Below are 22,880 nucleotides of genomic sequence, written 5' to 3' on the forward strand. Positions count from 1 at the left end.
TGCCCCGATGCCACGTCACTCACATGTGCCTTCTCTTAATGACCTCGCTGACTGTGCTCTCTGCCCCCAGCTCTGTTTCGTGATGTTCTGGACCCCCAACGTTTCCGAGAAGATTTTGATAGACATCATCGGAGTGGACTTCGCCTTTGCAGAGCTCTGCGTTGTCCCCTTGCGTATCTTCTCCTTCTTCCCGGTGCCAGGTAAAGACACAGAATGAAAGGAACGTTCCGGTTTACCCTCATGCCCGATTCAGTCTTCCTTCTCGGGAAATGTCTGCAAGGACGTCCCAAACAAGAACACACCATTTTGGGCGCCTGGGTGGCTCAGCGGGTTAAGTGTCCGACTCTTGATTTCCACTCCGGTCCTGATCTCGTGGTTTGTGAGTTCAGGCTCTGTGGTGACAGCACAGAGCCTGCTCGGGATTCTCTGCCTCCCTCTCTCTCGGCACCTCACCTGCTCTTGCTGTCTCTCTCTGTCTCTCAAAAATAAATATTAAAAAAAAAAAGCTGACACTTAAAGAAACCGAAACAGAACAGAACATTTCGCAGTGGATTGGAAACGTGCAAACACATGTTATCCAGTAGGCTGAAAGTTTAAGAAACAAATCAGACAGCCCAGCCCTAATTTGTTCTCCAAGGTCAGAGGTCGCACACACGGTAAACAGCACACCCAGAGGGACAACGTGAGGAGTCTTCGGGGCCATAGAACTGTTCCGTGCCCTGATGGTGGCGGTGGCTACACAGATCTTTGCATGTGTTAGAATTCTTAGAACTGTCTGCTCAGAAGTCAGTTTTATAACATGTTATTTAAAAAGTAACACGAGGGGCGCCTGGGTGGCGCAGTCGGTTAAGCGTCCAACTTCAGCCAGGTCACGATCTCGCGGTCCGTGAGTTCGAGCCCCGCATCAGGCTCTGGGCTGATGGCTCGGAGCCTGGAGCCTGTTTCCGATTCTGTGTCTCCCTCTCTCTCTGCCCCTCCCCCGTTCATGCTCTGTCTCTCTCTGTCCCAAAAATAAATAAAAACGTTGAAAAAAAAATTTAAAAAAAAAAATAATAAAATAAAAAGTAACACGCAAAAAAAAAAAAATAGGAAGGTGGACGATGACTAAAACCTGCCGATGTGCAAAGAAAGAGTAGTGCTGGAGTTAAGACTCCGGGGGCAGAGTTAGGGGCCCCCGGGTGGCTCAGTCGGTTGAGCATCTGACTTCAGCTCAGGTCATGATCTCACGGCTTGTGGGTTCGAGCCCCGCGTCGGGCTCTGTGCTGACAGCTCGGACCCCGGAGCCAGCTTCGGATTCTGTTGTCTCCCTCTCTCTGCCCCTCCCCCACGCACGCTCGGTCTCGCTCTCAAAAATAAATATTAAAAAAAAGTTAAAAAAAAAAATCTGGGGGCAGGGTTGAGGCCAGATGGCGTATGGCCAGAAAGTCAAGTGTCCACAGCTAAACACTAAGCCAGTTTGAAAATTCCCAAGCGGATACAGTAGGAGGAGGCTTACTATACGGGAGCAAGGTGGTTCTTTACGAGAGGAGCGAAGCAGGCTGCGGAATGGTCGGTGGGTGTGCCGCTTCTCCCGTGACGAAGGTGTCGCCACGTCTGCGTGTCTGCGTGTCGTGTGCCTGCCCACTTACTGTTCCTAGAAGTCACCCACCAAACTGGTAACAGTGGTTGCCTCCGGAAGGCAGCAGTCAGGACCGGGAGGAAGACTTTGTGCTGTATTCCCTTCTGCACCTTTTAAATTCTATACCAAGTGCATGTCATTAGTCAAAAATGTATGGTTCAGGCGTGTCTGGCTGGCTCAGTGGGTAGAGCGTGCTGCTCTTGACCTCAGGGCTGTGAGTTAGAGCCCCACGTTCGGTGTGAAGATTACTTAAAAATGTAATCTTTAAAAAAAAAAAACACTTTGTGCCCAAATAATCTGCCGAATCATTCATCAGGGCAGCCAGAATTGACAAAGCCCGAGTTAAGAAATGAGCCACGAACTAGAGGAGGTCAGGACTGATGGCGCCATCCCCGAACCGGGTCACAAGCCACCCCTGCTCTCAGATGCCAAGCATTCCTGGAGGCTGGGTCTCTCGGTGTCACCTTCCCAGCTGTGGCAAAAACGGAGGCGTGGAAGATCGTGGCCGTGGGGTGGTGTGTCTGGTCTTTGTCGGGGGCGGGGGGACCCTGGGGGAGCCAAGCTGTGCCAGGCGACCCCACCTCGAGGAGGCTGCCCCCTGCTGGAGATAGGGGCCCATATGGCTCCTTCCCCAGGCCCAGCTGGAGGAGGGACTGGGGGCCCCAGAGAATTCCAGCTGGGACGGGGGTGGAGTGGCTTTTAATCTCTCAACTCACTTCTGTGTCTATCACTCTAAGGCCTTCCAGCCAGCTGTCAGGCCCCGGCTGTCTTTGCAACCTGCGGGGGGTGGGCCAAGCCCATTAGCATTCCATGTGTGCCCCACCCCCTCACTCAGCCAAACCCAAGTGTGCATCTGTGCTGTGTAAACACAACAACCCCCCCCCCCCCGGGGCAGGCAGGCAGGGCACCCCGTTCGACGAGGAGGGCCGCAGAGTCCCCCTTTGAATGTATCCTGGACGGGAGTTTTCACCCCAGGAGTGAGCACGTCCCCCTGCACGAAGGTCTCGGCCCCAGCCCGGGGCTGCCCGCCCTGCGACAGACGACTAGGCCGCAGCTTCCTTCAGCCGCTTGCGCTTTCAGATCGATCCAAACATCCGGGGCACCTCTTCCCGACGAGGAGTGTCTGTGGCCTCCAAGGCCAAATTCAGTCCCTGCTTCACACGTCCCTCCTTTGTGCTCAGGCCGGGCGCCCTGCCCCGCGCCCCACTTCACCAGCGTGGATGGGGAGGCGATTCGGGGAGTGCACCGAGGTCTTTGAGAAACAGTGACGTTTCGAAACAAGGGGGGCACAGTTAGGGAAGGAGAAGAGGAGATGACCGGGGTCCCAGGGGCCGGGAGGGCTGGGAAGGAGATCAGGAGAGCTTCATCCTTCCCTCCCTGACCTCTGGTCGCCACATCCCCCACACGGGTGTCCTGGGAAGACAGGGCTCCCCTCATACCCACAGTCAAAACTGACCCCCGCAAGTGGCCGCTTTTCTCTGCTTTTTAAAGAAGAGAGATCAGATCGGGGCTGGAGGCAGGGCAGGGGGTTGGGGCAGGGACAGGGTGGGCAGGGGGTCCCAGGGGCAGGCCGGGCCCGGCCAAAGACAGCCGGCAGTCAGAGTGGAGAAAGGCAGGTGCCCGCACCCGGCTGTCTGGATGCTCAGGGCTGCGAAGAGGCCAGACGGGGCTATCCCAGGCCCAGAAGTAGGGTCAGGAACCCCGGCAGGGAGATACGGAGGCCAGCCCAGGGCAGCAGCAGCAAGGCCTGGGTCCTCACCAGCTGCCCCGCGACCTCGGGTAGGCTGGCGAGGCGCGGGGTGGGGGTGGGGGGGGGAAGTCTGAGGACCGGGAGAAGCGGGGTGTTGCTGACGAGTCCTTTGCTGTCCCCACAGTCACTGTGAGGGCCCATCTCACCGGGTGGCTGATGACTCTGAAGAAGACCTTTGTCCTGGCCCCCAGCTCTGTGCTGCGGATCATCGTCCTCATCACCAGCCTCGTGGTCCTGCCCTACCTGGGGTATGCTGTCAGGGGGGTCCTGCGGGTCCTTCTGCCACCTAAGTACATCTGCATTTTCACGTGGCATCCCCCGAGCACATCTAGAGCTAGAAATGCAGAGCGATACCTTCTTTCTCTGCCGAGCCAGTAGGTGGGAGGCTGCTCAGCTCCTTTCTAGAAGAATACTTCCGGGGTCAGGCCCATTCACACTATTCACTGAGCACCTGCTGCGGGTGGCAGGCAGGAGAAGGGGAATAACAAGAGGGAGGAAGGGAGTCGTCACCCCCCACCCTCAGAGTCCCCGTCTCTGTATGGAGACGAGGACAGGAAGGGCTGTGGGCTCACGAGCAAGGGGGACGTGGCCCGCGGCCCAGCCAGCAGATGTGGAGCCAAGACCTTGGGGTGGGGTGGGGGGGGGTAGCTCGCCTCAGAGCTCCAGGTGCCCTCCCACAGGCGGGCCACTTACTAGGTGCAGCCCTTATCGGCGGATCTCAAGTGCAGTTGGTTCCTGTCTCGTCTGCTTTCCACTGGGTTTCCACTCTATTTGTGCCTCAGCACGGCTTCAACGGACAGATGGCCTTTGTGTTCTCATCCCCAGGGTACACGGAGCCACCCTGGGCGTGGGCTCCCTCCTGGCGGGGTTTGTGGGAGAATCCACCATGGTCGCCATAGCAGCGTGCTACGTCTATCGGAAACAGGTGAGCTGGCCGCGAAGCCTCCCCAGGTGTAGGGAGACCCGAGCGGCTCCCCCACAGCAGGAGGCGGCAAGGTGGTGGCACCCCACGTTCATCCCCTACCTCCACTGGGTCCACACTGCTCACCAGAACTCCAGGGCCCCTCCCGTGTGGGTGAGCCTCATGGCCAGAGTATGTCAGCCCTGGGTCAGGTTCAACAACAAGGGGATACCTTATGATGCTATCACGTAGAGGATTCCTTACACCTGCCTTGTTTCAAAAGGCAGCCGTCCTGCTCAGGAGGGACATTGAGGACACAATCCTGCATCCTAGTGTTGCCTCTAGAGAACTAAAACTTGTAGAAACCAAATCATGCTTTGACCACACAGGAAAATGCCAAAAAGGTGATTCCCTTTGCGACCGATCCGTCCTCTGAGTCCTTACAAACTACGACTTGATCACTGTGAAAGTCTAGAAAATGTTGGGTGATCTCCCCACTCTCTGCCTCTGCAAATCCCTTCCCCTCTTCAACCTGAGATAACATGCCACAGGAAAGTCTTCCCAGCTGCCCACCACACACACACACACACACACACACACATACACACATACACACACACACACACAACGTACTCTGTTACCAGGTAGTTCGTTTATCCTGCAGGGTTACCTGTTTGAAGGCACAGTCCTAAGATTATGACCACTTAGGGAGCAGGAGAGTGAGATTAGCCAGGGAAAGGTTGGGTAGAGGAGGGAAAGGGGCCAAGAATGGATGTCCCAGGCTCACCAGTATGATCCCCCAGCCACGGCAGCTGGGTGATGAAGGCGGACATTGGCAGAGATTTGGACCCAACCGAGGTCGGGGGTTTTGCCTGCAAGTGAGGTTACAACAGAGAGGCACCGAAGTGACTATAATTGTTGCGCGTTTCATCTCAGCTGATGAAAGAGGAGAGAAGGGACCAGAAGGCCCATGGGTTGTGGGGGCAGGGTCCTGGAAGGAGGGGCCAGACAGTGGCAGGAGGTGGAGGACCAGGCCCTTGAAGCTGGCGGGCCAGTGGTGCTGAGGGTGTTAATAAAGACAGGGTCTCCAGGGAGCCGAGAATGGCAGAGGGTGGCTCTGGAGAACCTGATCCCCAAGGAGAAGAGGTCAGGGCATGGAGAGAGGCCATTTACTGCAAGGCGGGCAGTACAGTCACCAGGAACTGGGACAGGCGACGAGCAGGGCAGGAGACACAGACCCGGGGCTGGCCTGGAGGGGGAGAATACTCCGAGAGCAGGTGAGCCCAAGCTCATCGGAAGGGAGAGCAGTCGGCAGGTGGTGGAAGGAAGAGGCGAGGGGAGGGGCTGCATTCAGCTGACGGTGCGCTCCCGCTCGCGGCCGGGAGGGGGCAGACGGGGTTCCCCGAAGCTCCTAGCGGCCCCCCTTCCCTCCCACCCGCCTCAGTACCCGGAGATGCAGCCTCGGTGAGGTCACCCCAACCATAAACGAGACCCAGGTCTGCCTCGAGGGCCCCCACCCCCCGCCCCGGAGACCCTGTTGGCCCCTCCCTGTTCTGCTGCGACGGGGCCCTGTCCTAGCCCCACACTGACGCGTCTTCTTGGGTCTAGAAAAAGAAAATGGAGAACGAGACTGCGGCCGAGGGGGAGGACTCGGCGATGACGGACATCCCGCCAGCAGAGGAGGGGACGGACGTCGTGGAAATGCGAGAGGAGAACGACTAAGGCCGGGACGCAGGCGCAGCAGGGGCGCTCGAGATGGCTCCGCAGCATCGTCTCCTCTCCCGTCGTGTTTTGTTCTGTTCTTGGCTTTGGTTTTGGTTTTGGTTTAACGTAAGAGGCCTTGATTGGAAGGTTTCGTGCAAACTCCCGGGCACACTGGGTATGCCCGCCCTGCGGGGGGGGGTGGGGACCTCGACGACGGTCTCCGCCACCGCTTTGTAAAAAACCAACGGAACAACCGAGTTCGCGCCCCCGCTTCCCGAACATCCAGAAGACGCGGCTGCCTCGTAGAACGGGCCGTCTCCTCCTCCCTCGGACAATCTCCACTTGGAACCAAAGGACTGCGGCTGTGCCATCAGCGCCCTCGCCACCACTGCCCAGCAGGGCAGACTTGACCCCGTCCCTTTGCATCTCTCTTAACGAATCAGCAGGTTACAACTCGGCTTTCTTGGATCGGCTTCCCAGGAGCAGGAGCCCGGCTGTACACAGAGACGTGGCCCCGGAGGCCTCCGCCCTGCAGCCCGGAGCCGTCTGCCACACTCGTGCGCGCGGGGCGTCCGCGACAGGCTGCGGCCTGGAGTGGCCGTTCACACTGAGGAATGCACCTGTGAACGCGCTGCACGGACGGACAGACGGACGGGCCTGACCTCCTCCCTGTAGGAAGGTTCGAGATGCCAGGGGAGTCGCGCGGACTGAACGATCGCCTTTCACCGGCAGTGTCCTAGGTTTGAGCGAGCTCCCGCGTTTCAGACCCCGCCGTGTACATACATGAGCTAACTTTTTTTAAGTTGTCACAAACGCGCATCTCCAAATTTCGGCGTCCTCCGGCATGACTTTCCCCGAAGGCTTGTTTTTCACTCACCTTTCCTGAAGATGGCGCTAGAGCAAGTGAAATGGAGCATTCTAACTTCGCGGTCTTAGTTTTTACAGTGAACTGAAGCTTTAAGTCATAATCTAGCATTCTAATGCCAGGTTGCTGTATCGTAACTTTTGAAGTAGATTCATTACCTGGTTCCGCTCCTTTTAGTCATAACCATGCGGTGCAGGTAATTTCACGCCACACGATAAAACATTTTATAAACGATAGCAAAGTCACTATGTGATACTCCCTGAAATGACACATTTGAAATCCATTCAGTGCAGTATATTTTTCTAAGTTTTGGAAAGCGGGTTTTTTCTTTAAAAAATTATGGACACAGTTCACTAAATTCTTGATTTAGTCAAAATTCTAGACTGAAAGAACCTAAACACAAAAATATTTTAAAGATATAAATATATACTGTATATGTTATGTAATTTATTTTAGGCTATAATACATTTCCTATTTTCGCATTTTCAATAAAACGTCTCTAATACAGTACGGTGATTGCCTGTGTGCTCCACGTACCTGCAGTTGAAACGTATTGTATTGTATCTTCTTACAGTTTTACAGAGTCACTTGTATATAAATGTGAGGATCAGTAGATGACGAGAACTATTTTTAATTCTGGGTGGGTGACGGGTGTAACTGGGATCAGCTGGCATAGACAATAGTGGGAATGGAATACTTTGCCGGAAGGGCAAAAAAGGAAAAAGGCGAGCCTTTTGTGTTTATTGTTTTCAGTGCTGTGTAATCATATTGTTCCTCATTAAAAAAAAAAAAAAAAAAAAAAAAGAATGTAAGGGCAAGTCAGCCATGACCATTGCAGGGTTGCATTCACGTTTCTGGACAAGTGACCCTTGGGTGTGCCCCCCACGGGGACAAATCTTCATGTGCTTCCCCCGAGCGACTTTTCCTCCATATATATGAGCGCTGGAAATTAAGATGCACAGCCTTTGGGTGGTTTCAGGGGCAGATCTGAGAAGACGGGGGAAACGTCTAATTGTATCAGCTTTTTAAAAGTACGTGACTAGAAAATTAAACAGCAGTATTTTTTAACACGTGTGACTATTTCATGCTTGTGGGCCTGGAGCTTAAAAATCAAATTGAAAAAGCCACCTCTTCTAAGTCGGGGAAAGATCAGCTAGAGACCCTTCGTTAAGCACCTAGAACGTGTCATTTAGAACTTTAGAGATTTCGTCGGTGATGAACATTCACGGCCATAAATGGGCCATTTCCATCTCAGAGAACACGGGATGACGCCCCAAACCCAGACCACGACGACAGAGATTGTGCAAGATGTGTCCAAAAACTGCAGTCTGGAAGCACACCATCCCTCACACGGTTCCTTCACTCGGGCTGCTTAATTCGCGGCCTAACACACGCACTTAAACTTGTAAGGCAAACCCTGATGCTTGCAGCTTCCTGGCTCTGTGCTGACCCACAGAGACAGGAAAGGTGGTCAAACCAGAAAGGAGAAGACACTTCTTCTTCCTGCTTTTTAGAGTAAGGAGGGGCACACATTTGACTCTGCCGTCCAAAAAAGAGTTCCCCAACTCAGGTTTCTTTTTATTGCAAGTTGCTCAGCTGACATCTATAGAAGGGTGTGGTGCCCATGTCCCATGTCGAGGACCATGAAAAGACCTGCCGTGACTTTCTCCGTGTTGGGTGACTTATAGAAAACATACAATCTAAAGCCTTTTTTAACGTGAATGCTGAGAAGTGAGTTAGGGCAGCTCAGTGCAGTCTTTTTATACTGAGGGTTTTCTCTGTGCAAACCCAGGTCAGAGCAGCTCCTTTTGTGGCCTCCCTGCTTTTTTGAGGGTCATATGCCGGGTCATTCTAAACATGCAGGTGTCGTGTGCTCTGTTCCGCTTGGAGCTTGGTGGCACTGGACATCAGATGCCCAGGAACTGAGCACCAAGGACCAGGTGAGGCTGGCTCCGGGGAGGTCATGATAGGGTTGGACCTGTCGGCCGTGAGGCTCAGGACATGCTGACAGGTCTGCTCAGTGGCCAGAACCCCTCACCTGTTTGGGATTCTTAATTTGGGCACGAGAGGCTATTGCTTGACATCACTGGGTGCAAGCCGGGCCTGGCCCCTCGCTGCCTGTGTTGGGCTCGTCTTGTTTGTGTGTTAGCCCTGGCGGGTGGTTTGGCTTTGGAAATGTCCCCGGGTGGCTGATTCCGTCAGAAAGAGTAGCTTCCGCGCTGGTTCAGGATGTATCAGATTGGCCAAGTGAAGCTTCGGTATGTGCTCTTAGTTTCTAGAAACAAAACAATTTAAAGACTCAGTGGTTCTCTGACTAGAGTTGTTTTCCTTAATTCAGACTGAAGTGGGAGAGACCAAGAACCAGTGTTGCAAAATAGGAAGTATTTATGCTGTTGTACTTAAGTGACATTAGCTTGAGAAATATTTTCCCGTTATTTAAAAAATCTTTCCACTTCAGGGGCGCCTGGGTGGCTCTGTTAGGTTGTCTGACTCTTGATTTCGGCTCAGGTCACGATCCCAGGATCGTGGGATCAAGCCCCGCGTCGGGCTCCACGCTGAGCATGGAACCTGCTTGAGATTCTCTCTCTCTCCCTCTGCCCCTCTCCCCCACTCGCACGCTCTCTCTAATATGAAATGTTTAAAATTGCTACTTCAGCTGTGTTTCAACCAGCCACAGCTTCTGGCCTCTTATTCTGCAGGTCAGCTGACCCCTGAACTTATGATGAAGCTTTCAAAGTGACGGACAGACCAGAAAAAGGGGCCTTTTATGTTCTAAGTCCTGCCACTTTTTTGTAACCAACATCGCGATGGGCAGGGCTTTATGAGACAGGGCAGTTTGTAGTGTTGAGACCTGTGCGTTGCAGCCAAGTCCATGAAACCCGTCGATCCCACCTGCCTTCCGTAGACAGCTGTCCTCACGCACAGCCTCACACGCCTCTTTCATAAAAAGCGTCTGAACCAGAGAAAAGCATGTTTTTGAGGCACATGTTTGGTAAACATTCGAGAGGCTCCCTCTGTGTGGCTGAGTCTCTATTTCTGTCATTGGAAATAGCAAAACATCACATGACTCATCAGCTGATGTAACCACACGTGAAACAGGATGTAGAAGCAATCTGCAGACGAATGTACGAAAAGGCCCTGCCCTTTCGAAGGCTACACCTCTGAAGCGAACTACGCCAATGTTCAAAATGAGCGGAATTTTATTACGTAATCAAAATAACCCCAAACTCCGCTCAGAGGTCAGAAAAGAGGGGTGTGTGTGTGTGTGTGTGTGGATCTCAAAAGGGAAAAATCATGGAGAAGAGATGGTGAGAGCTTGTTCTGAGCTGACTTTCTTCTCGAAAGGGAAAGTTCGAACTGTTAGCCTCTGCTAAGCAGAGCACCAAAGGTGGAACTAACTCCTAAGTCATCATTCTTTTTTTTTTTAATGCTTATTATTGAGAGACAGAGAGACACAGAGTGTGAGCCAGGGGAGGGGCAGAGAGAGAAGGAGACCCAGAATCTGAAGCAGGCTCCAGGCTCTGAGCTGTCAGCACAAAGTCTGACGTGGGACTCGAACCCATGAACTGTGAGATCAGGACCTGAGCGGAAGCCGGCTGCTCAACTGACTGAGCCACCCTGGCGCCCGCTGAGCATTCTTTTTTTTTTTAAGTCATTCTTTGCCGAGTCCTACTGGTTCTGAAAGATTTTTTCCCTGCTTCACTTATAATCGGCCAGGTCTCCAAGTCTGTGTAAGATCTATGTGCTTGTGTAGATGGCAGTTGGCTACACATATATTCAGCACATTTCTTATACTGCACCTCTTTTTGAGTTAGGTTACAAAGCTTAAGTGCACTTTACTAACGAGCCTTACCATGAGCTTCCACAGTCCGTGCATGTAAACAGAAATGCAGAAGAGGCGCGCCTGGGCGGCTCAGTTGGTTGGGCATCTGACTCTTGATTTCGGCTCAGGTCATGATCCCAGGGTCATGGGCTTGAGCCTTGCATCGGGCTCTGTGCTGAGTGTGGAGCCTGCTTGGGAGTCTCTCTCTCTCTCTCTCTCTCTCTCTGCCTCTCTCCCTTCCTCGCACTTTCTTTCTAAAATTAAAACAAAACAAAACCTCACAAGAGGTAGGATCCCTTCCTGTGTCCAGAAGTGGAAGTGGTTTCCTTAGGTCAAGGAAAGCTGGAGACAGACCAGCTTAAGATGATATCATTCACGGTCTGGCTTCATGGAAATTCAGTGGCATATGGAGATTGATTGGCACCATAAAGTTGAGAGGCAGACGTTCTCCAGCCATGAATCGGGGACAAGAAATGGTGCATTTGGAGCTGGGACACATCACAGCCAGGTGGACTCTGTTCCCTGAAGCATGGGGCCACAAGCATAGGGGACTCACACTCTGGATGGATGTGCTATGAAGGTGAAGTGCAGACCACCCTGGTCGAACAAAGGAGGCACCAGGTACACGTCTACACGTCGCCCGGCAACCGCAGCCAGGACCAGCTGCCACAAAGCAGGCACGTTCCCCTAGCGGTGCCACATTCACGCTTGTAGAGGCGAATCCACGGCAACTTGTGATGTGTTTGGTTTGCTTAGCGATGTATGGAGAGGGCAGATATCGAAAGCTGAAATGACCAAGGAGCTAGTCGGAGAACTTCGGAAACCTTGCCAGAGCCGCCCATGAGTTCTGTTCCAGACTCACAAGGCTGTGCTCATTCGTTGAAGGACAGCTTAAATGGCACGGCCTTCTCATCACTCACCCCTTTCTGGCCCCACACTCGTCGCCTGCACAGTAGAGGCTTGGGCCATCACTGCTAAGGCTCCTTCTGGGGCCAATACTCTGGGTATGATCTAGGATTTAGAACCCCGGTACAGGATCCTGCAAGGGAAGGATAAAATTACCTCCTTTTTCCTTTCAGATCTCAACGTTCGCAGTGATCCCGGATTTTTTTTAACAAAATGAGGTCTCCTGGGAGTCACTGCACATGTGCTGTCGCTTCCAGTTTACCAGCTTTTCGATTTCACATCAAAATTGTGGGTTTAATTGAAACCGATCACATCAAAATATCCGTGTAGCCTTTGATTAAAACTGACCGCAGAGGTCAATATAAAATACACATTGCCCTTGAACAATGGCTATATGTGTATTTCACAGACATAACTTTTTGTTAAGGGCATTTACGTATGCTTTTCTTTTTGGGTTATTTTCGGGAGGGCAGAATTTATGCTCATGTATTGTCAAATAGTTTTCATACTCTAATTTTACTTTAAGTAAAGCTTAAGGTTGGCATGTGACTGAGACTGCTTTTAGTTTCTTGATTTTCTTATTGGAACCATCAGTCTGTTTATACCTCCCAAATTACAGGATTTCCTAATTCTAACTACATTTCCCTTTTCTGTTGTACACGAGGCATTAACATTTTGCCCTTCGTCCCGGCAGCTAAAATCTGTAACCACTGGCATCTTTCTTTAAAATCCCTTATTTAAATATGACCTATTGCTTCAAATTGTATTCTATATTAAAATGAATTTTTACTTCCCATAATTGCAGTAATAGTGAAAGTACTTCTCTGAAGTACTCGGCTTCTCTCCACCCCTTCTCGAATGGGGATACCCACCATAGATGGGCATCAGGAAACGAAGAGGGCCAGAGCCTGAAATCCCCTGCCGCCCACATCTAAGGCATCCTTGTTCTTACCAGTCTTTATGTGAAAAGCATTACTCTCTTTAAAATGGAACGTCTTAACTTAGAAGAAGGATGGCTCTCATGCTTTAAACCTCCCGTGAGAGATTATAGACAGAAAGGGTTTTATTACGTACCTGTCACCGACAGGGTTGGAAGAATCCCACCGCCCTGCCCGAGACTGTCTTCTGCGCAGCTTTAGCATGTGTCTTTGGGTTAAAATCCCAGATCTCAGTACTACTACTATGCTTCCCTGTTACTGCCTCTTACTGTTAATTATCCCGAACCGCACACACCCACACCTTATACAATGGCAGCAAAATGCCAAAAGGTTTACCCTTGTGATAAGCGGTCTGGATATAATTATAAATGTGATCTACTGGGCTTTTAGGTTAATATCATGGAGAAAACTATGCCCTCTCCCAAACTATCCTTTTCAATACTCTTAAAGGCAACATTTGAGTTGGGGGCAAGGTTCGCTTTGCTTATGTCTTTAATCCTGCCCACAATGAGCTCCAGGCTTCTTCCTGGACCACACAAGCCAATAAATACTGTGCTAATTTCCCAGCTCAACACATAGGTCTTTGCACAAAAAGAAAAAGAAAAACCAGGAACTGGGAGTCCTCATTCTATCTCGGCTGCTTATTAGCTTTGGGTCGGGCAAGTTACTGGATGCCTGTGGGTTGGCCGTCTCTGCTCTAGAACGAGATCTTGTCCAAGTTCTAGCCTAGCGCGACATCAGGATTTGCAGAGTCTGATCAAAGGCAGTGCAGGCAGACGGAGGTGCTCGTGGGCCGGGCTTCCAAGTGGCATGGAACTGACTCAGCCAGGGAATCTACAAACACTCCTGCCGGCCTGCTTTCAGCAGAGACAGACTACCACAGCGTTCATGGAACAGAACGACAGCCAATCTGGTCTTTGGTTCAGATACTCCGAATACCTTTGCAAAGACCAAAATAGAACGAGCACAACTGGTGTCCGACTTTACATTATACTACCCACCCAACCTTCAATCCGATTCGTGTAAAAAGCTCTCTCGCCGTAAAGGCAGGTGGCCCAGGAAAGCCGGCTGCGGTCAGCTGGTCTCCCCCAGCCCCAGACACTGTTAGGACACATGCTCACAGGCCCATTCGTCAAAAAGTCAGAAGTGGTTCCTCCACCGTGCCGGGCCACGCCACATCCTAGCTCAGCGGCTCTGCCTTTCCCCAGACACTGCCCTGCCCACCTTCTGGCCTGCCCCCGCCCCCCGCCCCCACCCAACTGTGTTGAGCAGTGCTATTGAATTCTGCCCTCTTAGGAAAAGACTAAAAATGGCCCCCACGCCCCAGCCTGCTCCCACCGAAGTTGAGAATCCAGTTCTAATGCTCTCGGGTGACCTAATCTGGGCCTGTTTCCAGTTCCAAATACACACTGGTGATGCCCAGAGCGCTTTTTCCAGCCCAGACTTGCTCCTGCGCTTCAGACCAGTCACCTCCCAACCTCTTTCAGAGGGGTCCCAGAGAGGCCTTGGCCTTAGGCCCCTCCCTGCACACTTTCTCCCCACCCTCCCCATGCGTTCTCCTGACTTCCATCTAGGTGAGTCACATTGTCTCCCACCCAGAAGCCACCTCCATGCCCCACCCCTCCTTCAATCAAGCCACTGACCCTGGAAGCTCTTTCTCCTACTACCTGTCACATCTGTCCCTCCCCTGCATCCTTAGTCCCTCTGGCTTAGCTCACACGCTCCTGGTCACCTCAGGTAGCCTTCAGGCTCATGGGTCCTCCTGGACTGTGGGGTGAATGACGCCTCCTGGAGTTTTGCAGTGCACAACCTGCTCAACCATTCCTAGCAGGCTGACCACCTCCCCCTTGCCTTTCCAGGCTAGCCCTGCCTCTCACGCTAGGCATTGGGTTGCTATAAGGAGGACCTCACACTTACCTGGGTGGGCACCAGGCCGAGCCTGGGCTACGTGTAGTAAACCGGGCCCAGCCAGAAAGGAGGACGTTAGCATCCAATGAGAAGCAGCATCACAAGATGGGAACTCGTGCAGGTGGCCGGCCTCCCGGCTTCAGGTGTCTTCATGCCTGGCCTCATTCCAAAACCTGTTCCTTCTTTCATCCTCGCCCACCGCAAGGGCATAAAAGAACCCAGATACTTAAACAGGTAATTTGTGGAGATGGTTTCCTTGCAGAATTGTACTGAGCCCTTCTCCTCTTCAGCGCTGTGTGTGCATCACGTGTGAGTGTCGGGTGGGCGGCGGGAGATCCCTCGACACCTTAAGCCTAGTGATAAGGCTCTTCGGAGACACGGAGAGCGCCTGAAATGGGCCCCTAGTGGCGGGGGTTCGGAGCTCTGGTGTCAGATCTGCCAGAAGAGAGAGCCAGAGGGGAGGGGGCACCGGGGCTGGCTGGCACATGCCAACTTTGACCGGGCAGAAGTTGCAAAGCCTCTCCCCTGAGCCAGACTTGAGCTACACAGGCCACAAGCCCACCTGGGGTCCTCCTGAGGGTCCTCCTGAGGTCCTGAGCAGGTGAACAGGGCTCAGAAGTAGGAAGCTGCGGGGGGGGGGGGGGGGGGGGGGGGGGAAATCACTGGATTCCCAGGGGCTGCAAAGGTGGAGGGGTGGGAGGGGGGAAGATTGGCCACAGCATGCGCATGCGGAAGTGCTCACCAGAGGCCTTGAGCTGGGGGGAGGAGGAGGGGCAGAGGGGTCGCCACAGATCCCTGCGAGTGTCCCCCACCAGGATGAGAGAAGAGCTAAGCCCCGGCCAGGCCCAGGAGGGAGGCCGGTTTAGGACAGCGACCATCAAGAGTAGGAGGTCTGCTTCCCCGCCCTCACGCTGGCCTCCTTCCCCCTGCTCCAGCTCTGGGAGCGGTGGCGGGGGTTGGGGGGCGGCATTCAGTGCCGTTAGTGGTCACTCGAAGCTTTGACTCTTCTACGACACACGGCATCCTAATTCCTGAGCGGGGACCACGTCTGGCAACGTGAAATGACTGCACGGTTTCTCTACTCCCCAAGGGTGCCCAGGAAAGCGGTGGACGCCTGCAGGTGAGTTTCCATCCAGGGCCAGGGCAAGTTCTCCCGCTGATCACCTCTTGAACAGTGGACGACAACATCGCTTGGTGAGTCCGTGCCCAGAGCCGTGCCATTCAGCTCACCTGTCACCGGTGCACGTGAGCTGTGCCGAAGTCGGGGACAGTTGGAGGGCTGGGGAGGGCCAGGGAGGGGACGGTTGGGAAGGACAGGGAGGGGAAGACCGGGCCCGGCTCATCCTTGCATCTGGAGTCTGGAACTGTGCCTGCGGGCGCTCTTTGCTGAATGAACGATTCACGCCTTCCTCCCCACCTTCCTCCCTGGAACAGCTAAGCCCAGGACACCTGTGCAGCAGCCCCCCTTCCGGAGGCCTTCCCACCTCCAACCCCTTCTTGTTGGTGAATCAAGCCCTCCACGAACTCAGATAACCTGAGCCAGCTGTCACTTGCAACCAAAAGCGCTCAACACGGACGTGCGCTCACCCCTCTGTCACACTTCCCTTCTCGATGTTACCTCCCTCCCCTACGTCTCTTTGGGAAATACAGAAACAGAAACGAAAACCAAAAGTATCCTCACCTATGACAGTCTAGTTAGAAAGTACGACGGATGCGCAAAGGACACGAGCTCCCAGAGAATGACCCGTGAACGGCTTCTACAGACGAAAGCAGGTTCAGCCTCACTCAAGTACAGGAACGCAAACTGAAGGTCCGACTGTCAACTCCGCAAAGATGAAGAATTTTGATAGAGCTCAGCGTTGGCAGGGGCCTGAGGAAGTTGGCACCCTTCCTCTCCAGGAGAAATGTCAATTAATGGCACCTCTTCAGCAGACGATTTGGCAAGATGTTTCAAGCACAAACTCAACAAGGGAAAGAGATTAATGTCACGGGTGACCGTCGCGAGGCAATGCAGGAAAGAAATCCTAATGACCAACAGATATCTAGGAAAAATGTCCACCATTACCAGAATCAAAAGCCAACTAAAACTAGATGTCTCTCTTTACATTTTTTTTTTTTTCCTTGCTGCATTGTCAAAGTTCAAAATCAAATCACACCTCGTCTCACTCGGGGAACAACGAAGCAGTCTTACCTCCCGGTGAGACTAAAAATTCTTTCAACTTTTTTGGAGGGCAGTTCGGAAACACATCTCAAGAGCCTTAAACATGTTGAATCTAGAAATGCCTAAAAAGATTTGTGAACGAGAACGCTTATTACAGCACTACTTGTCATGATGAAAGCTGGAAACATTCAGTGGCGTTAACTATATAATGTTTTTAAGAGGTATTTTTAAAACCTTAACAGTATATCATGTTCCTCACGAACCTAGCAAAATTAGGGTGTGATCCTCACGTACGTAAACCAACAACTGCCGTTCTGTTAGCTTTTCATTCTCAGTGTTCTCTCCGAGGTTTCTGAGGAGTGCCATCTCCCAAATGACCAGCATGGCATTTCATCTGCCCTAAGCTACGTCCCGGTTCTTGACTGGGGGGATGGCACCAGGGGAGTATTTGGAAGGCACTGTCCTAAGCGGTAATAAATCATCTAAACTGGTAACGGTGTATGTAAAGTTCCAGCACCACTGTCACCTATCTTCTCGACCACCCTGAGACACCAGAGGGCTGGGCTGCCAGATGGGAGGGAAGGACAGAAAAATCTCCACTCACTCTGGGGAGCTGAGACAGTAGTGTCGCTCAGGGCTTTCCACTCCAAAGGCCAAATCTGTTCTGCCTCTTCCGGGCTAGAGGTCTATCATCAACCCTCCAGACCCGGGAGTTCAGAAGGTCATTACTAGGCCACCTACCATGAGCCCAGACAAGAGGCAGGAGTAGGGGGAAGGGGGAGGGGAGACAAACAATTACAAGACCCTCCAGAAAGAATGCCCAGAAGGTCTTGAGCAAGATAAGAGATGAAGTGAAAGCATACCGTATAAATGCATGCTCATTTTGAACACACATAGCACAGTTGGTATTTTTACCATTTGATGGGGAGTAAAGATATTCCTAAGGGCTTCCCTAGGACCCACAGCCTAGATCCCCGTTCTCTACACCTGCAGGCTGGGGGGAGGTCATGGAGAAATGCCAGACACACGGCCCTTAGAACTGAGATCACCGTAATTCAGGTAAGCGGAGGGCAAAGTGTATCTGTACCGGATGTTTTGTTGATTAGCCAACTGAACGGGGTGGCGGAGGAGAAAACAGTTCATTGTTGCGGTTTATCCCAGGAAGGTCCTCCTGCGGCCCATCTCCAGCCTGGCACTGCTTTCTGATGGATGCCCGCCCCCTAACCAAGGGTTCTTCAGAAGCCCAGCATCAGTTTGCAAACAGACCCCCAGACTCGGTTCTTCGACCACCAGGAAGGGGGGTCTCTGTGGCCTCAAACTTCCTTCTCTGGCGCCAGGAGTACCTGTGAAAGCCCGGCCTTCCCCATCTTCAGATTATTCATTTCCTTCAGGCCAGTCTAACTCCTACGGTGCGCACACAAGTTCCTGCTGTGATCCTTGTGGGTGAGGTACCATCGGCCTGAATGGCTCGTGAATGCCTAGCATGTCACACGCACCACGGACCTCTCTCGGCAAACACAGGGCAAGGCCGGATCTGCCCTGTGACTGCGGCCCTAGTGGGTGCACCTCACTTCACCACCTGGAGTGGCAGGACTGGTACTGAATCTAGACCCAAGTCCGGAACGACGCACCTCGTTATTCTGCAGCATTTACGTGGCACTGTGAAGTCCTTGGGCATCACAGGCTTGGGGGGGAGGGGGGGGCGGGGGCGGGTTCTAGAAACTTCCAGTATTGGATCCAAATCTCCCAGGTCCTCAAAGGCAACACAGCAGCACAGCCAGGCTTCTGATCTTTTATTTTCTACGTTTATTTCTGATTATTTATTCGTACAATCCTCAGTGGTCAGGTTTGCTAAAGGGATCAACAGTGAAGCCCTGAGTCAGCTCCGCCTCCAACAGTGAAGACCTGACTCAACAAGTCACAGAAGGAGCTCCTGCCCACCCCGCCCCCGCCCCCGCCCCGCCCCCAGCACCCAGGCCTCCAGCCACAGCGGCAGGGGCGGAGCACAGCCCCAAACTGACCCAAGGCTCTGGAGCATCCTTCTTGGGGCAGACATTTTTGACAAAGGCTAACATTTTTACAGTGTAAACAGAGGAAGACTTTGCTAAACAAGCCCAGAGGAGTAGGGCCTGAGCTCCCGGCCACGCCCCCTTCCCAGCCCAGCCCACAGGGAAGGACACACATTGCCAGAGGCAGAAGTTGGCTGATAGCCTCTCCAAATTCACAATACTGAAAGTCAGAAGCTGCTACAGTGCAGGTAACACCACCAAAATATTTTCAGAAAACAACGGAAATGAGGAGGGAGCTCATTAGATACATTCATTTTGGCGTTGTTCCCTCATCGAAATACTCAGAAGTAATCAACATTCCTGTGGACTGCTGTGGTTCCTGTAAAGGGGACCGGATTTTAGCACCGTTTATGGGCATACAGATCAAGGCATTTCTTATTATAGAAAAGCTCCTAGAATTTAAGTACAAAATATTATTTTGAAGTTCATAATTACTCTCAACCACTCCTGGTTACTAGAAGAATGACCGCTAAGACCGTAGATATTTCGAGCCCTGTAACCTTTCCTTGTATTAACCACATTCTGGCGATTTCATTCCTGATCCAGACTTAGAGCCAAGAAATCAACATGACAGACGAAATTCTAGCCCTGGCTAGTAATGATCATTAAAAATATTTAAATACGCAGATGGCCATAAGGCCTGGGAACAGTGACATTCCATAATAAATGGTTTGCTGATATGATATTTCAATGCAATTAACGTATCTGTATTTCCAGACTTAAAGGCCGTTCTGCATAGTTTAATTATATGTACTAACCCATTCCGCCATTCCTAGTAATAAATTTCAATATTCTATGAAAAAAATACAAGTGGCACGGCTCACCTTCTCCCTCCCAAATGCTGCTGGGTCCCCTGCTGTGGCGAGGCACACTCGCCCCTCCCCGCCCGGGGGTGGGGGTGGGGGCTCTAGAGGAGCCCACCTCGCCCCCACTGCTAGCGGCCACCAGCGTTGGCAGACAGCCAAACAGGGTTAGTTTTGTGCTCTTCCAGGCCCTAAGTTATAAACTGAATGACAAAGACTTTAATCTTCCATTGCCCCTGTCTTTATTCTCTGCACAACTCAGTATTGGGTCCCTGGTCTCTCCACCTCCTCAGGAGAGATCATCAAGGTTTTCCAGAAGAGTGAAGCATTAAATATTACACGAGCAAAATTTAACACATTTTAGGAAAAAGGCTTTGCAGAATCCATACGTAGAAGTCCTTCTATTCATTCAGATTTTTATCTACGTACAACATAGGCCCAGGAATGTCGGGCATCCATTGTTTTGTCTTTAAGTGACATTTTTACCCTAAAATCAGTTCCTTCTTCAGTTCACTTCTTACAGTTCCTTGGGCTGTTTTTAAGTTACGTGACACTGTGCTCTGTCTGCCTTTTGCTAAACAGTCTGGGGATTCTATGCCCTTCACACACATTTCAGATTCACTTCACACACACAGAGGGCCTCCTTTTCATTGTGTTTTAAGTAGTCACAGATTTCTACCTGTGCCTACAAATAAGATTCCCTGGAAGTTTATACTTCTGGGATTTCAAGGGGGGAGTCCTTGCAAAATACTGCTTAATAAAGAGAGGAAAAATAATCAACTGTTGTTTTAACATCAGAAAGAAGAGACAGGGGAAGTCTACTGGAGTCCTACGCAAAGGCAGCAATAGTAAGGGCGCTAAACCATTATAGGCCATAGATAGAGCACTTCACAGTTGTCATCCGGACACCTTCCAGAAGCAGACTGCAGACCATGAGGGGAGCCAGCAACTCGGGCAGAGATGCGGGGCAGGAGGGAAAACACAGCCTCTTAAAAAAAAAAAAAAAAGCACATAAAAACCCACAAAAGTTGCTTCTTCTGTCGGAGGTGTTAAGGCCTGAGATTTTTACCTGATTGATAATCCTTACAACCGGAAGGAACAGAATAATGAAAGGAGACAAAGGCAATGCCTGAAAACTTTCATCAGCCCTCACCTGACACGACAGCGAACATCTAATAAAAGAGTAAAGGCCTATACAAAGAAAGCGGGTCAATCCTGTTCTGCGTGTCTAAAATATTTCCGGCTATGCCATATTCTAAGGAAGGGGAACTGCAAAGATTTCAGATCAAACGCCACCTAGGCCTAGATCACAAGTGAAAAACCACACATTGGCCTCTCGTCCCCCATTGTGGCCGTCGTCAATCACTGTTAAACGGGTCCAAGTGAAATCAGCGTATGTTGTGTATGTAGATGTTGCTAAGCAGGTGAGGAGAGGAGCCAGAAGAAAATGTCCTGAGGAAGCAATGTTAATTCCAGGGAACTTGTTACAGGGAAATCCTTTCAGGTTTAAATGTACCTTAAATGAGCTCAACAGTAGAAGTCACACCTGCTTAAACTGGAGATAATCTTCCCGCCAAGACTACAGGGTCCAAAACGCCTGAAGTCTCTCAATAAACTCTGGGGATGAAAGTGGGCTCCGTGTGGTCACCACTGAGTTCTCTTCTTCTAGAACACTCTATCATTGTAGAGACCCCTCTAAGCAGATTATCCTGCATCTATTTTGGTCTCAACGCAATTTCTATTCTGCTGCTGTCACCCGACCAGCCCGAGATCAGGAATGATTAATGGAATTAAGATTCTGGGCAACTGAAGGTGCACGTGGCAGCAAAGAATGTTATTTTTTAAAGTCGGCCGATCATCTGTATTTCCTGAAATATGGTTTCTTTGGAAGTTTTGCTTCTCAGATGCTGGGATCCCACTAAGCCCGGATAACAGTCTGAGGGCAGAGTCCAGTAAGGCGCCAAGACAGAAAGCAACTCAAACACATGGTTTCAAACTTTCATCAATGTGGTGGTGAAGACCACGGGTTCTGCACTCTAACAATTATCACACACAGGAGCAAGAAAAAAGGACGTATGTAAACAAGTTGCCCAGAAATCCAGTTCAAGTTCACGAAGACTAAAACACTGCTGACGTGCAAAGACACAGGATCATGAGTATTATTAAATTCAACAGCTGGTATGAACCAACAGCCAGAGGCAACGCAGCCCGGACAGAGACCTTCACGGCCCTGTGCCTCAACATGTTAAGCGTGCTTTAAAAAATGTTCACGAATGAAGAGTAAGCATTTCCTGTTGTAGAGCTACAAATACTAAAATGAAGCCTCGAGGCCGCTAAGAAGTCCTTATTGTTAATTTGGCTTCTAGGTACCTCCTTGTTCAAGGAACCATCCCGTCTCACAGCCAAGACCACAAAACCTCTGCCACACATTCACACGCGTTTAGAACAGAGCTTGATGCAAACACGCTAATGAATACACACTTACCGAAGTGTGGTGAACAGTACTGAGGGAGTAATGGGGGATTATTAGCCTAACAGTCTGCCTAGTTCTGTGTGTCCTCTGAGTTTTCTCATGAGAATTTTAATTTTTCAGTACAAAGCAAAACTAAATCTTCAAAGAAGGTTTGCCACTCCCAAAAGGTATTTGCTAGCTTGCTAACTACGCTAAATTGAACCAAATAAGCTGGTAATTACCATGAAATAAAGCCCAGTACCTCAGGGAAACTCTACGCCCACAAACGTTGGGTCGGCACTAGAGGTGTCCGGTCCCGCGAACACGGTGCACGGCCCACGCCCCGTGCAGGTGATCCGGACCCTCGCCGCCTGCAACCAGGCCCGTCGCCCCGCCGGTCACCAGCCAGGCTTCGGTGCAGGCGGCCACTGAGAGCCAGGAACGTCACCTCCTCCCTCGGGCTTCCCAAACCAAACCACAGGCAGCCGCGGCTCCGCCACACTCCGGCGCTCGGCTTTGGTACGCGCCTGTGCTTAACCTTGCTCACGGACCCTCCCGGACGCTTTGCTGTTGTCGCCCACCCCCCGCCAGGTACTCGATTCTGGCAGCGGAGGCAGCCTCAAAACCACACCATGAAAAGGGCACACGGGCCAGTCGAGATCTCACTCCCTCTTGCCTCCAAACGCAGACAAGTGCCCAGCGCCGTCTGGCCTCGGTTTCCCGCTCTAAAACAGCAGGTGGATCTCAGCTCCGTTCTGACTATACAACGGCGCATCTGTGAAATGGAGAAGAACCAACGGCCCAACGCCCAAACTCACCCAGCCGAGAGCGCACCACCTGCACGAAGCACCGGGCCAGGCGCGGCCATGACCTCAGGCACCTGTCACGCTCTCAGAGTCAGGAGTGATGTGCCACCACATCCCTCCTACAGCTTTAAATATCTCATTTTTGGACCCGGTGTTCAATCTTCTATGAGACAGTC

General features: G+C 51.7%; 1 protein-coding gene across 2 annotated transcripts in view; it reads left to right on the plus strand.

Moving 5' to 3' along the window:
• The window catches only part of ANKH (ANKH inorganic pyrophosphate transport regulator), a 139,762-nt gene extending 131,856 nt beyond the window's left edge, over positions 1-7,906 (plus strand). For both annotated transcript variants that reach the window (XM_043600953.1, XM_043600954.1), the window contains 4 exons: positions 71-200; positions 3,493-3,616; positions 4,194-4,293; positions 5,878-7,906. In XM_043600953.1, coding sequence (XP_043456888.1) covers positions 71-200; positions 3,493-3,616; positions 4,194-4,293; positions 5,878-5,991 — 468 coding nt within the window. In that variant the 3' untranslated portion in view covers positions 5,992-7,906. The remainder of the gene's footprint in view (positions 1-70; positions 201-3,492; positions 3,617-4,193; positions 4,294-5,877) is intronic.
• The last annotated feature ends 14,974 nt before the right edge of the window (positions 7,907-22,880 follow it).

Source organism: Prionailurus bengalensis, chromosome A1, assembly GCF_016509475.1.
Source record: "Prionailurus bengalensis isolate Pbe53 chromosome A1, Fcat_Pben_1.1_paternal_pri, whole genome shotgun sequence".
Taxonomy (NCBI): Eukaryota; Metazoa; Chordata; class Mammalia; order Carnivora; family Felidae; genus Prionailurus; species Prionailurus bengalensis.